The sequence below is a fragment of the Haliotis asinina genome, chromosome 14 (assembly GCF_037392515.1).
Source record: "Haliotis asinina isolate JCU_RB_2024 chromosome 14, JCU_Hal_asi_v2, whole genome shotgun sequence".
NCBI classification, from domain to species: Eukaryota; Metazoa; Mollusca; class Gastropoda; order Lepetellida; family Haliotidae; genus Haliotis; species Haliotis asinina.
The window spans coordinates 1,891,860-1,908,623 of NC_090293.1; the positions used below are offsets into that span (position 1 = coordinate 1,891,860).

General features: G+C 42.1%; 1 protein-coding gene across 1 annotated transcript in view; it reads right to left on the bottom strand.

Annotated features, from left to right (window-relative positions):
• Nucleotides 1-711: 711 nt before the first annotated feature.
• LOC137261653 (elevenin-like) overlaps nucleotides 712-16,764 on the bottom strand; it is a 38,494-nt gene continuing 22,441 nt past the window's right edge. Inside the window, exons 3-5 of the mRNA XM_067799431.1 lie at nucleotides 10,839-10,937; nucleotides 10,003-10,111; nucleotides 712-1,112 (exon numbers count right to left, since the gene is read on the bottom strand). Of these exons, the coding sequence (XP_067655532.1) occupies nucleotides 1,059-1,112; nucleotides 10,003-10,111; nucleotides 10,839-10,937 (262 nt within the window). The 3' untranslated portion in view covers nucleotides 712-1,058. The remainder of the gene's footprint in view (nucleotides 1,113-10,002; nucleotides 10,112-10,838; nucleotides 10,938-16,764) is intronic.

The following is a 16,764-nucleotide window of genomic DNA, read 5'->3' on the forward strand; positions in this document are numbered from 1 at the left end:
CGTGACAATACCGTGACAAACAGACACACAGTGACAATACCGTGACAAACGAACACACCGTGACAATACCGTGACAAACGAACACACCGTGACAATACCGTGACACCGAAGACGTCGCATCGTAATACAAACAAAACCGCTGTCATCCATTAAGTATCCTGCTTTTCATATTTTTCATCAACTTCTAAAATGTCAGCCAGACAGATTAGGAACGATGTGTTAATCTGAATTACAGCTGTTGCAAAGAGGTCCACATGAAACGTGAACTTTCTACGTACGTCCGTCCCGTAACATCTCCCTCACGTCATCCTCATTAAAGGGGGACTCAGATCGGGATAAAAGGCCTCACTGACACGTGAAACTGAAGTCACTGAAACGTTATATCACGTGTCGGCTAATTAGAAGAAAAACGTATAACACATGTCGTCCTAACTGTTAAAATTATTCCGGGACAATGTTTCAGCGTGAATGGGCGGGTATGGTTTTAAGCAATACTCTGGCATCACTGACCTATAATAAACCAATAATGATCTTTACATTCTAAAACCGTGTGGAAACCGATCCGGTGGGATGTTAGTCAGGAAGCGCGAACGCTTTAACCACTACCCCAACATGTGTTCTCTGTCTTCGCCAAGACTGTATTTATGTAACAGACGGCGGGGGTGTATTTCAGTACACATTCGACTGTACAAATAATCAATAAAATGGCTCTTGAAAACATGAGTTTGAAGTTTATTCCATGAAGTGTCGTTTCAGCGTCATTAACAAAGTCTTAAACCCAGACACAGTACCGAAACAGCGCCTGTAAACTATTTCTGTTTTCGCTCTCCACATACACGAGTATCAAAGTTTGAACATATACTTTCATAATGGAAACATTTATTTATGAAACATGTCAGCGTGAGGGCGTTTGTCGGCAATCCTCTCTCTCTCTCTCTCTTTCTCTCGCAGCAAGAGGCCATGGTGAGGAACGTCTGATCCAGGGGGAAGGAATGGTGGTACGCAGCCTTACATTTTGCATCCAGGCCACAGGATGATGGCGTCAGAGGTCACGTGACTCAATGACGCATTGTACGAGATGCCATCAGTCTTTCCCATAAGTCCTGTTCTGCCTGAAAATATGTACGAATAATGATATATAACAAGATGTAAATTTGTAACATGCAAAATATTCACGTGAGAAAACCGTGTTGTATGATTACACATATGTGGCAATGGTAGCAGCATCAGTAAAAGTGTTATTTTTTATTACAATCTTCCTTTATAGAGAGAAGAATATCACCCACAGAGAATAATGTGTAATTAAAACACTTCAACTACTAACATTTCGTACACAAGTATGTGTATTTGACGTCTTAGATAAAGTTTACTCGTGTGTCTCTATATACATTCTCTCTGAAAACAACCTCGTGCACAAACCGCTGAAATCTGCCTAATCTTCAGAATATACTTCGACACGTTTTATTTTGAAATACTACTCGACAACCAGTCTGTGAAACATATTTTGTAAAGCCTCTACTTGTATACGAGTCATGTCAGTTCATTTTCAGTCAATTTACGGAGTTGTTGAAATATGCTGAAAGAGGCTGTTTCAACAAAGCGGCCGTTTACAGGTTTGTCGGTCCAATATCAGCCCATTCAAGAATGATGTTTATAAACCATTACAATTTTCAATTTAATTCTAATAACGGGTTTGGCAATAAAGGTACTACATCGGACAATCGTATCGATCACCAATAACTGAGAGATATTCTAACAATACTCTTCAACGGGAGTTCACCTGTCGTTGTACATCAGAATACAAAATGAACTAGGAGGACGCTCTCTGTATATTCTCATGGCACACAATTTCCCTTTGTCTCTTCATACAATGAATATTTCAATAGAAAATGAACCCATCTTCAATCACATCTGAATTTTACAATTTACATCCCAAGACAATGTTTTGCAGTAACCGCTATATACTTGTCTTCGTGCCCAGCAAGCAGTTGCCAAGCAGGGCAACTGTTTAGTCAGCGGAGTGGTCGCTTCCATCAGTAATCCTGGCTGTGTACGGGCAAACTTTTAACTTTTTTTTTTTTTGGGGGGGTGGGGGGGTGGGGTGGGGGTGGGGGGTGTCACCAGAAATGGACTTTACACTTTGATCCTAAGTGGGGAATCGAACCCGAGTCTTCAGCGAGACGAGCGAACTCTTACAACACTAGGCCATCTCACCACCACCCATAATAATAAGGTGCTTTTGAATACAGGAACACAAAAGAATTAGTGATGTTTACTAACTTGACAACAATTCCAGCAATGTAAGCTTCACATATTGTGCTCATGGTCTCTGATGCCCTGAAGCGTGACAAGCGACCGCATATAGCAACTTGACTACCACAGCGTCCCCCGTCCAGTATGTCCATATAGCAGCTATGTATGCCTGTACATGCTGAATGTCAACTTAAAGGCAACGAACCACGCAGACTACATGTAGCTTGTTCATTCTCCAAACAGAGAGACACTCTCCATAATCTACTTGGACAAATCCCACAAACATATTTTGCCTGTCGATGTGTGTGTCGCCGGGACCGAAGGTAATTAATCGGGCGATTCCAATACAACTCAATATCACGTGCCTCCCTTCGCCGCTTGTTTGCTGAGTCAACATACATCACTCATGTGGCCTGTAATAGCCAGAGCAATGACCAAGGGCCAGTTATTGAGCAGCAATTACACAGTTTACTGGTGAACAACGCAAATACCCACAACGCTGCTCTTTTATAAATGGCAGGAGCTATCCTCGATCAAAGATCCCGCCTGTAGTCAAGGACAGATTGGGTGGATTGGAGAGGTGTGTTTGGTAAACGCAGTTGAGCAGAAACACAGAATGTTGTACATCGACTGCGGGAGTCCCATTCGCCTTCTTAACTCAGTACACATGTCTAACCCATTGCTGATTCTTCTGCACCTCTCAGAACTGTCCATCACATAAATCCCAATCGTCAAATCAGATGATAACCAGCCCCGTATATCAATCAGCCTTGACAGATTCAAACCAGTTTAAAGGCTATATTGGGAAAATTGTTTGAATGGATTTATTTTCTTCCCTGACGTCTCTAAATCTCCTGCCCAATCCTATCCAACTCTTCTACCTGCTGGTAATTCTTACATGTGTCTTAGAGCCAACTCTCTCGAAATGTGGAGGGACGCTTAGTACAGTGTGTGAAGCCCATTTTTGGTGTCCCTAGCCTTGATATTGCTAAAGCGGCGTAAAATTACTCACTCACTCTCCCCCAACGTACTTTAAATACAGACGTACGTGACTCCCTCCAGATATTTCAAACTGTCAAGGATAGAGCTGTGTATCTTATAATTGTAATCCGCTGTCTGATAGTTGTACATGGCATTGATACTGCCCTCGGCAACTGCTGTGAGTTCTTACTCTCGCATCCACACCGTTTCAACAACATCTTCCTAGTGTCTGGAGACTCTGCCATATGCTCGAGTCGCTTGATGCTCGTACACCCCGTGACGAGACAGACGGAGTTGTACTCCTGTTGTTTGAGCGACGTCAAAGCGCGACAAGCCGCGAGTTAATTAGCAGCCCAAGACAACCTGAGTCAAGCCATTCAAAACTCGTTTTTGTTTTGTCTGTATTTCATATATTTTGCAGTATATCGATATCATAGTTGAAAAATACCCTATCAAGACGCAGACACTGCATCAGATGACAATATGTACACCAAAGACAGAAGATTGTGTGTAGGATTAAAGTGTTACTCTCAACATGGTGGCCAGTTGGGCAAACTAAGCAATAAAGGTTCCATGACGTGCCCACTTACTTCATGGCTGAAAGTGTGTACTCACACTGACCATATAGCACTCACACATCGTGGTCCAACTATCAATCCAGGGATTTTATTTATCCTCTATAGGTGGTTGCTACTCCCAAAGGTCACACGAAGGAGTGAGTTATTATTAATGGTATTTCATTGAAAACACGACGTGCTAGCTCATTGTGGTGAAAACGACGCACTTTGACAACTTCTAGACTTTTAGTGCTACGAAAACTATAAACTGTGATGAATCCTACTCCGGGTGAATCTGGATGCCGAACCCACGTTCAACATACATCACTGTTAATGTCAGCGGATACTGGTAGGTTCAAGGGACGCAACTCTACACAGCGCTGTACGACAACATTGGCGACTTAGCTCGAAGCGACGTGAACATCGTCAGAAGTTGTTAGGAATTCTGTCTGGCATGACTGATTCCGCCAACTGCGTGTCCCTCCCCTTAGCACCACATCACATTACGTCATTACGAAGTATTCGATATCTCGTCAGTCTCGCTCATGGTCACAAAGACATATTGACCGCTATGTTCCCTTCCTGACAAGTGGCGGAGGAGTAGCTCGTTTCGTGAGCATAATTAGCAAGTTAAAATTCAAACTTAGTTCACCGACATCGATTATGTGGCAATAGGATCACCGACCCTCCACCCAAGTTCAAACAAATATTGGAATACTTGTATCAGAACATGTGGAGCTTTTTAATAGTTCTCGGTACACTTTCAAAGCTGAGGATCGATGTGTTCCACTTCTTGACTAAACGTATTCCTATTTATTTTCAGTTTATTCTCGCATCAGTTCGTCGATAACGTTACGAAGAAATATTACAAAATGCCAAATTTCTGACATATTGCATTACGTGTGATTTCATCGGAGGAGATTTTCAGAGGAGCGTGATGTTGACCGCTCGGGCAGAAACAGTCATTTAGAGCGTAAGTGTGGGGACCGTCAATCAGGCGTGAACGGGAACCTATCAATGTCGGTAAAAACAGGGGAAAGGTCAGATACGTGACGCACGGCCTCAGGTTTTGAATTTATGCTACACACGTGAACATTGCTTTACAACAGAATTATTAAAGCCATGCATTACTACGACCTGGGGACAGTCGTGAAAACACGGCCCCAGTATTTTGACACCAAAGCCAAGCAGTGACGTCTGTCCTGTTGGTTTAAGGGAACCTTGACGTAGGTCCATGCCTCATCACGTACCCTGCGTACCCTCGTCGTGCACGCGCATCCTCATACGTGTCCCTCGTGGGGACGGGGTACAGTTGTTCCCTCACAACCCAGTGGTTCGTGTGTTGAGGCTCAGGTGCTTGTTGTTTGCCTGTCAGTGTACCTTGACATCGCTGACAGTTGACCACTGCATCGTCAGCTGTTGGATGTACTTCCTGGTCAAAACGGGGCTTCTACCTCACGCGTGACTTATCGCGACTATCTGAAAGCGTGTAGAACGTGTACCCGGGCGGGCTAGTGTTCCGTGTTCATGGTGTCTACCAGTAGTTTACAAGGCAAAAAATCTGTTATTTTTAGATCTCAGCAAACTAGCGGTAGTAAGGCAGTATGAGAATCAATTAGACATATATTATTCACATATTTCAGTCGATATTTCATGTGTATTGATTATGTTTTCAAACGTTCCCTAGTGGGATCGTTATTCGGCACGTGAACTGCATTAACACCGATACACCTCCCACGACATCACTACAGCATACCATGCAGGTACTGGCATCCGAAATAATTAGCAGTATGTTGGTAATGCCGGCGTCTAATTTGGTGTGTACTAATTTACTGTTCAATGCTGTCTTCACTATACATCCCACAGTGGTACTGAACTGTACGGAACAGTACTGACTTAACTTTCCATGCGTATCTTATCTTAGCAGCGCTTACACTTCTCTTGTAAGCTATGTTATGAGCGTTGTGCATAGCGAGTTCAAGTATCTGAATGCCATACCATACCTTTATCCGAAGCTTGTTGACCAGTTAATGTAACTTACTACGAAATGTCCACGGTACACGGAGCAAGTAAAGGCTGCAGCTGTCTATATTGATGGATGTGGACACGACAGCGCAGTATGCACCCGCATCAGCGATCAACGACATCGAACACGCACCGACAAATTAAATCCTGTTCTCTGTTCCGAGCATCAGGGGAGAGTCAATATTGGATGATATAATTAAGTAAACATTGCATTAACAGAAAGCAAAGATAGGCATTATGTTTAAATACATTTCCCCACGGTTGTAACATATACATGTAATAATATGATCACGTGACATAGAATAACATGGCCATGTGACCTGCCCACAGCAGCGCGACGCACGTCGGTGATTACGGCGCGTAAACTACGTTCACTTAGACAGACCGGCCAGCAATTGAGGAAATTACAAAGACCACAAAAACAATAAGTTGTATATTTGTGGGTCACGATTTGTGTTATTTCCATTGTGCGGGGGCCGACCGAGGTATTGGGTAATAAACGATGTCGATTTTCTGGTAATTAAGTATTGATGGAGCGTCCGGCTGGCCATGCGTATTGCCGCCTGGGGCATGAAGCATTTATTTCTCTCGTTATTAGGTTGATACACAATAGGCGTGTATCGGAACACACCTTTAGCGGAACAGGCAGTGAATGCTCTGTAACAGGCTTGTCGTGAAGTAACAAGTTATGTCCTTTCAGAAGGTGTGCATGCCAGAAGCCAGGAATATTTACAACTTGTCGGGATGTTAATTTCCGAAATTATGTTTATTTTGAAAATTGTAAAAAATTAGCTGCTACTCGTCATAGCTTGGTTCTTACTGTTATGAATACGTAAACTTTCTGTAACGTGTTTCTTCCACTAAGCCGTTAGGCATTCTCAACAAATGTGACACACCGACATTACTATGTCATCGAGTTAGAAAGTAAACCAACAATCACCTGACATTTCATTTAGCTTTGTCTCAGCCCACGTGGAGGTGGGTGGGTGGGTGCCGGTGTGAGTGTCGGTGTGGATGGGTACGGGTGTGGGTTTTGGTGTGGGTAAGGGTATGGATAGCGCTGGGACGCTTGCAGCAAGAAAAGGAAGCATATCTCTGACCAGGGATAATGTACAACTGTCTCCCTGCTCTTACTAAAGAGTATCGGGCGTCAAGGCTGCATGTTAGACTCCATGCACTGATGTCTCGAGTATCACTGTGTATCACTCACTGTATCATTGCCGACTGTATCATTACCGACTGCTGTCTTAAAGGTCACATGCAACGTAAAAACAACTTGGCAGATGCTGGTACCTTTCGGTATGCACTTATCAAAACAAATCATCAAAAATGCCAATTCAGCCTATAAAGTTGAAATAAACCGCGATGAAAAAAGCACGCGAAATCGGATTTCAAACGATTCACTAATTTTCTCTCAGCGATGGGGGACTCCGTCACAGAAGACTCTGTCACAGAAAAAAATCAATGTCTGGTTTATTCACACCTATATGTCCGCCTGCCTGTCTGCTAATGACAATATGCAATGCAATGCAACTTCAATAACTGACTACATGCAATTAACACCTATCTGACTTATAAGTCATAAACAAAGAGCCGACTAAGCGTATTAGCAAATGAAACAGTGGCCAGTGACAAAGCATTGTTACACATGACTGCACCCCCACTGGCTCTGCCTGGGTTCAGTATCGCGGTGCTTCGTTTCGAGGGAGGTAAACTTACGTACACAATATTGCACTTAATTATGTTTCATTTTTGGTGACCATTAAGCATTCACTTTCTCACCACGAGGAGGCGTGCAATTATTGCATTTGACCATGATCACACAATAGCATCGAACAACTGTTCGAGAAACATTCCGAGTTTTTCAAAGTTCGAATCAAACGGAGTGCAGGTATTAAACCACAGTGGTGGGGGCCATACCTGTATTGTGTTACCAGTTATATCGCACGTAAAGAGTATAAGGGTTTATGTACACCACCTGATAATGATATCTTAAAATATGGGGGTTCAGAAAAACTGCTTGCATGAGATTTAACCACAGTACAGTGTTTAAATTACAAGGCCTTCCCCCAATCCCCATTCCCACTACCCCCCAACCCACCCCCCTACCCCATGTAGACAGGTGGCGATGGTTTGAATTACATCTCCTCAGAAGACAAAAATGTATTTAGAAATTCTTGGTTCATGTTATACCGCCTCAACCGATATGTGGTTAAGTCACTCCCTGTCAATCTGTATATAAATCATGGATTTATAAGATATTTCGAGATACTGGGATTTGAGTGATATGTCTAGGTTAGGGGTATAATGCGCCTCAAACTGCGTTAACGGCACGTACTTCTCCATCTAGAAACAGGATCGTCAAGCTTCTGAGGAAGTCCCTGTTCGCGTCCTGAAGGGTTAGTTACTAGACTTACGTCTGCAAGTCGGCCGGAAATAATGTGAACATGAAATCATAACCAAGACCGTTTGTGAAAAATAGAAACCCTTAGGTTTATGTCCTGAAATACAAACCTTTTCACATTTTAAGTCACTGAGTCGATTATTATCTTTTACACATACGACAGCCACGTTGAATGGTTAGTTCAGGTTTACAACGGAGCAGTCAATACTAAATGAGTCGACGTCGTTGAGGCGTGTGATCTACTGCTTCCTTAATGCAAATCTGAGGTACGGCGTCCGACCAGGAGGTCTTATCGTGTTAACTCTAGAAACAGACGCAGCTCTGATACAATACATTTCAGGACAGGGTCTGTAATTGAAGCTGGTGAATGAATTTCGTTTTACAGGGTTCAATGTGCTTGAAATAAGGTCAGCTCGGTAATAACTCGTCATAACGTCCCGACTTACTATAATCTGATTGGTGTTCTGATTGTATATTTAGTTACTGTATTAACATTACAACAAACACATGATCATATATCATGAAACAGATTTATCGTTAAACCACGGCCTGTCTCAAATGTTGTCGGATGTATTTAAATTCAAGACATCAAACGTCCCTTGTACATTGTAGACGGGTGGTGTACCCCGGGATGTTGTACCCCGAGATGTTGTACCCCGTTATGGTGTACCCCGGGATGGTGGACCCCGGGATGGTGTACCCCGGGATGGTGTACCCCGGGATGGTGTACCCCGGGATGGTGTACCCCGAGATGGCCCCAATCCTTGGCTATCAGGGGCATTATCTCTTCTGTTCTCCGGTTAACATCCTTGACACGTTCCCTGGTTGGAACTCAGGGCCCCATTTCGCAAATCTGTCTGCGCACCCCATATACTGCAGCATAGACTACAGCAGTCTTAGTCCTACTACTATGTTTGTGAAACGGGGCCCTGGCCACAAGCTTCATTCGTAGGGTGGGGGGCTCGCAGCATCAGCTGCGCGTTTGTCTTTGAAGAACGGAGCACGTATCTTGGCACTTACCGGCGTAGTTATGGTTATTGTACAGAGGACAGGACGACGCAGTACCTTACACAACTGACAGAGATTGCAGAAAATCACCCAACGTACCGTGTTGTCATCGTTGACAGGACGACGCAGTACCTTACACAACTGACAGAGATTGCAGAAAATCACCCAACGTACCGTGTTGTCATCGTTGACAGGACGACGCAGTACCTTACACAACTGACAGAGATTGCAGAAAATCACCCAACGTACCGTGTTGTCATCGTTGACAGGACGACGCAGTACCTTACACAACTGACAGAGATTGCAGAAAATCACCCAACGTACCGTGTTGTCATCGTTGACAGGACGACGCAGTACCTTACACAACTGACAGAGATTGCAGAAAATCACCCAACGTACCGTGTTGTCATCGTTGACAGGACGACGCAGTACCTTACACAACTGACAGAGATTGCAGAAAATCACCCAACGTACCGTGTTGTCATCGTTGACAGGACGACGCAGTACCTTACATAACTGACAGAGATTGCAGAAAATCACCCAACGTACCGTGTTGTCATCGTTGACAGGACGACGCAGTACCTTACACAACTGACAGAGATTGCAGAAAATCACCCAACGTACCGTGTTGTCATCGTTGACAGGACGACGCAGTACCTTACATAACTGACAGAGATTGCAGAAAATCACCCAACGTACCGTGTTGTCATCGTTGACAGGACGACGCAGTACCTTACATAACTGACAGAGATTGCAGAAAATCACCCAACGTACCGTGTTGTCATCGTTGACAGGACGGAGACCCAGTTTGGCCGCCAGGAACTGCAGTCTCTGAAAGGAGTCAGTGTCGTCAGAGTTCCAGTCGTTGTCCACTAGTGACGGCCTGCAACAAGATGACCTCAGTTTAGTTCACGTTGTGTCTCACAGTATACAAGGCAGTCCGTATCACTTCAGGTCATTCAATATCTCGGCAAACTTTGGGATTGCTGTGGAGGGAATCTATCCAGTTTAAATTAAACTGTTTTCATGTGAAGCCGTGGATTTTTCAACATGATACAATGCAAATCTATCCCGCTTAAAGTAAACCTTTCTAAAGTGAAGCGGTGCATACAGTTAGAATCCGTTCTCATTTGATAAGTTAAACTTGAAATGTCATATTTTATGACAACCTGTGTTTTTCGGTTCCTCGATTCGTTCGGCAGAGTTGTGACCCTCAACAACGGACAGGATTTCCTGATCGTCGATATCCCAGAACCGTTGTGGTGACAATGTTCTTGCGGTCTATGACTTTGGGGTTTTTTCACCCTTCGATAGTCGTACGTAAAATACATTCTTCAATACAACCACTGAGAAAAATGTATGAATATCACAGAGAAATAAGAACGGCAAACAACATCATGTGTTCGAGAAATGTGTTTTTTTCCAGACACATTCAAACTGTACAGACATAATTAATATCAGAAATAGAAATAACAGCACTTAATAGTTGACATTTGGCTTCGAGACTGTTGATGTCATGTCTGTGGAATGAGAGTGTTCTTACCAAAAACAAAATACCACAGTAGAATTATACACCTGAAGAAAGAGCTAATGCAACGTGGTCAACTTACTGTTTGTTTAATGCTGGCATGTCGTCACTGTCGTCGATGATAGCTGCCTGGGCTCGCTTGGCGGCAACACCGCGGCACCGGGGGGCAAATACAAACCGCCTGTATGGTGGAGAACAGAACAGCCATTTGATGCAACGTCATTTCGGAATATCGCCTAGACGTACGAGGCACATTCATTTATTACCCTTAAGATAGATTTGTCGAATTCCGATTGGTCAAATGACACGAAATTATGTAGGTGGATTTGACAGGGTGTACAAACCATACATCCCGTTTCACTGGCGTACAGTCATGCGGTGACATACAGTGTCACACAGTGTCATATATAGTGCTATACAGCATCACACAGACAGTGTCATTTAGTGATGTGCAGTGACACACAGTATCATACCTTAGTGTGCAGTTACACGCAGTCATGCTTTGATGTATAGTGACACACAGTGACATACAGTGGTATACAGTGTCATATAGTGTCATACAATGACATACAATGTCGCATATTGTCATACAGTGGTGGACAGTGTCATACAATGTCATGCAGTGTCACACAGTGACATACAGTGTCACACAGTGTCATATATAGTGCTATACAACATCTCACAGACACAGTGACATTTAGTGATGTGCAGGGACACACAGTAGCATTGGTGTGCAGTTACACAGTCATGCTTTGATGTACAGTGACACACTTTGTCATACAGTGGTCATACAGTGTCATATAGTGTCATACAATGGCATGCAGTGACAATGAGCACCTTGCCACATCCCTGCTAACTCCAATCGAATATTGCTGTTCACATTGTTCACTTTGTTCCATAGAGGCGTAAAGGAGACCTTCACGGTGACATACCAGAACATGATATGCTGTGGTAGGTGCAAAGTTCAGTTTACAGTATTGGTATTGTAGAAGGATGCATGGGTTTTAAGAAAACTGCATTCCTTTCTTCCAACATCAGGATGGTAACTGACAGGTCTCACCAATGTTAGTGGTAGGGGTGAGTAGAGTGTTTAACACGAACAGAACGATAACTTTACATTGAAAATAGTTTGCAAGGCGAAGGCACAATGTTTGACCTAAAGATGATAACATTCTGTGACCCCCCTCCCCACTCCAATACACACAGACACACACACAGAACAGACACACACACACACATACACTGTAACTGGAGAAGGCAGATTTACGGATACGTGAAAGTATTGCTGGAACACTGCAAACCCAAACTCCAAATAATCCCACGATGCCTGCACTAAAACCATCCCCACTGTGTCTAGTTTCAGATACCTATGTACAAAATTTTCTACATCCCTTTATCCTGACATTTGTTTCATGTATGGCGATGTGTGGTTGGCTGTGTCCTTGGTGGTAGTGGGGCGAGTTAGTTCCATATACATATACCAGTCCAGCGGGAGGAGTGTTGTAAGCATTGTGTATATTTGGGGAAATAAATACAAGCACAAAATGCGTTTCATTTCCAATTTGAAGTAATATGGGCAATAACGTTTTGCGATATTTTGTACATGTGTTTGAATTTTAGGTGTGACATTTAAGTGTGGCGCCAGTGACAGTTTAAACACATTTTGAAGAAGGTATAATGTTCGAATAGCTTTACACTAGACAGTAATATTACTGTGTGGCTTCTTATGCAGTTTCTATAACTTCTATTTCAATTTAATGCTTTTTATATTTTTCGTGAAAATGGACTCAAGTTTTAATTACTCTAACATAGACAAGCTCTAGAAGCATTATAGATTCTATGAAGAAAATTCTGAAACATTTAAACTTTGAATTGCTTTCCTTTTTTTTGGCTATGCGAAAATCACTTAACATGACAACAGAGTTTTAGTCTGTTTTTCTGTGAGTAAATAATTTCAAAACTAATTTTTGTCTCATAAAAGATGAAATGGAAATTGGACATTAAATGAACACATTTCCCTGCAAGACAATTCCAAGCATCTTCTTACTATTTTCATTTGCGATAGGTCCGTGAGGCTTGCCGGGATGGGAACTGGGTACAAAGTCTGTACATGTTGTCATTCCTTCCAGGTTATATTTCACTTGCTTGTCAGGGTGAGCGCCCACGTTGTACAGGTAGACAACAGACGGGAGACACAAACGTCGTGCAGCTAGTTATGATTGAGAGGTTTTACCCTATTTGCACCTTGCTAATATCTTGCCAGTTGTCTGTATGATACAACACATCGACTGTGGTGTGGTTCTAAAAGTACTCAGTGTGTGGCAGCGTTAACCTTGTTGCTCCCTATAATTTCCATACTGACCAGTCGGACACAACGTTTCTGGTTTCTTGATATCCCCGATCCAAATCTGCCTCGTACTTTATATGCTCCAGCAAAATGGATACACCGTAATTAAACGACAAATGGTACATGATTCCCGTCAACAACCTTCAACGCAGAGTGCTAATATATTTACTTACTAGATTGAAACCAGTAAAGATTTGCCATCCTCAGTACTCTAGATTCCTGTCTCGAACATGGAGTCGCATGATGGGTGATGCATATATCAGGGAGACTATATACAGACGTAGATTATCTCTGCATATACATACAGCTGAACACAAATCTAGTAGGAAGCCAATTGTGTTTAACTTACCATTTTCACGGAACTATGACTTATGTGCATTATGGCACAGTGGTTGGATGTTGTCAGGTTAGGAATCTGGAATCTGTTTAGAAACCATTATGGAAGAGACCGTGTAAACAGTTTATAGAGACAAGGGATGTAGTTACCACAGCAACTTTCAGTGGATCGAGTGGAGCATGCTGTTATAACCCTGATGGTGGTTTATACTCAGATATGCCTCCTCCTGGTTGTGACTGTGTTCAGTTGATCGCACACGGAGTTCCTCATCTGAGATGTCCACCATCAAACGATGAGTACACTTATTTCAAACTTCCTGGGCGGAAGTTCCGTTATATGACGTCATGTGAGACTACAGTTGGTGGGTAGTCAAGGCTACATGAACACAGAAGAACCCCACCAGCATAAGCATACCACTGTGAACCTAAGGACATGCATAATTGGTCCAGATCTGGGACAATAGGAGACTCTACAATAGCTGATCCTGTCACGACTAAGGGGCACAATATGTAGTTGCGTATTCATTGACCTCACGCAGCAGGATTCAGTTTAGCTGGTATGCTGTATTACGGTACAAATAAGAAGAATAACATTAACACTTAAATTTTAAAGTTTTCAGGAGCATGCATGTGTCTTAATATGTTTTAATACATGTATGTTCGTTTTTACATTGGTACTACTATCTACACAGTCTGTTTACTGGTACTAAGTACTGTATCTGTTCAGTGGGACTACCAAGTGTTGCTCTTGGTTTGAACTTTTTATCTGAAGTCTATTTGGTACGCATTTCTTTCAATGAGTGGACATCTGTTTGATGGAAGGTACATCTGCTGCCCTGTAATGTACAACCGTTATAGCAGCCACTGATATAAAGTGGCATTATCACCTGGTCTATCTGGATATGAACCTACACCAAACAATACAGCATTGATCAATGGACAGTGTACATCTAAATGTCATTTAGATTCTGCTATTACAAGCCATATGTGTATATTTATGACAGATAATAACTGACATTGTCTGGCATTTAGTGTCACAGAAATATGCCCCCAGACATGTATCGCCCCCGGTATCTGAACATCTACAGACTGAGTAGGTTGGTGAATGTGGGACTCTCCACCATCACTACCCTACTACGGCGGAGTGACATAAACCGCACCCAGCCAATGGACGATAATGTGAACACCCAGCTTTAGTTTAGACGTTCCTGTTGCCATTTGATATGTAGCATTCTATTGTAATCATCTTTGAAATAGACAAGGTTCCATAGAATTGATGCTTATCAATAATATTAATTATAGAGAATTATAACCTTTTGCAGCTGCACGTAACATTGTTAACGATGCCTCTGTGGTTTGTGGTAAAGGACAGACTGATACAGGTGTATATATTGAGTTTTTGCAGAACCTTTGTGTTTCACGATTGCACCAAATGTCCGTACATGGCTCCCTACAATATGACGTGTATGAAACTGCCTCCTTTAAGGTGGACATGGTCGCGCATGAGCAAGCAGAGTTAAACAGAAGTAATTTATAACAATCTGCTAACATAAAATGCTCTTGCTGACGTAGGTATTTGTCGTAGTAACTAGGCATATTGCATTAGACTCTTGATTGCCATTTACTATACGAAATGAATTTACGTGATTTCCGTAACTTAGTGACGTCATTTGACCCAAGCAAAGACGAACCGGCCCGTGGACCTGACATTATATCACTGCCAATCTTAAACTTTAAACTTGAAGGTTTTACTCTTATAAAACATCATTGAAGATTGTGCGACATAGATGTAGTGTTTCTGACGTTATGCAACAAAAAAGTTCAAAATGACATGCTTGGTCAAATGTTACACCGCCAAAGAAGAAGCTGTATGTCAGTTCTGTGCTTTTATTGTATGTATTACTGCAGGTCCAATCAATATTTATTCCGGCACTCAAAAGGTACGCTTGTTCATGAACAGATTTTCAGTTACTTCAATATTTGAACTGTTTTATCAGTAGTGAAACTTAAGCTTGTAATATTTTCGTCGACGATTACTGTAGGGCATACAAACAGCGTCTTTAATTGTTGTTGAAATACATAATTGACATGTTCATTAGGTTCAACACGTTTGCTTGAAAAAGATCTTTTTTCTTGTCAGTTAATGCATACCTTGACATAGCATAAATAATTGATAAATTCTGGATATACACCGTATTCCAGTTTCATGGTTATGAAAAACATCTAAAAATCAAGTAAAAATAAAATTGTTTTATATCTGTCACCCGGTTTTTGTATCCATTGGGAGTCTTAACATGCAAAAACCTTTTACAGTCTTACAAATGCATCCTTTCTAATTTTTCAAGTGTATTTAATCCCCTAATTTCTGTACTATATAAAAGAAAAGGATATGTTTTTACATCAAATATTTTGTAAAATGTATTTACACTGAGATAACCAAGAATATATATTTGTCTCAGGATTCCAAGATGTACTGCAGACCATAGGCGGCTTACTATCAGGCGGTGGAGTCTTACTGGGGGGAAAATACATAACACTATCGAGACAACGAACAGAGATGTTGTAGGCGTAAAGACAGTATATTGCTGTAGTGGAGGTGCATTAATGTTTGGAATGTCTCCCACTCATACAGGATCAACCAACCTTGTCCATTCTGCTGATAAGACAACAGCCACAAAGGTGACCAGTGGGATGACCATGAGGTCAACACCTGCCGGAACCAGAACGCTGTTGCAGGTTGGGGTAATAGCCAAAGAGAGACTTTTGACCAAGATCGTCACAATGCCAGGGCCTTCCAACAGGAACAGTCACTTTCTTGGGTTTTCAGCCCAATTTGTACACATGTTGTGATATGGTAGGGACGTAGGCCTCTATAACTAGACAATGATGTAGCGTGGGCGAATGTGTACTTGTGTTTTAATGTGTTTTGTCTGTAACCAAAATTAACCGTTGACTTTATTTTAAAATTTCTGTCTGAAATACCGCATTCAGAATTTATGGTGAATGATGAAAATCAAAACAAAAACTATTTAAACACACATGTAATTGTGAACAAGACTGGATCGGTTTTTATATTACCCTTCTGTTAACGAAGTCACTACTAACATTCTTAATGCAGAGGAGCGTTTGAAGAAACTTCTGGTAAATAAAAACAAGCCAGAATAAAGTTATATGATTTGAATTGTGTAATGGCAAATCGAGAAACTAGACGTCATCTGAGACGATTCAGACAGAATACGTCAAATGAGTGTAACAAAATACATTGTCACATGAGAAATAGATACAATCATACATTATTGTGGGAAGTATCAAAGTTCCTGAGCAT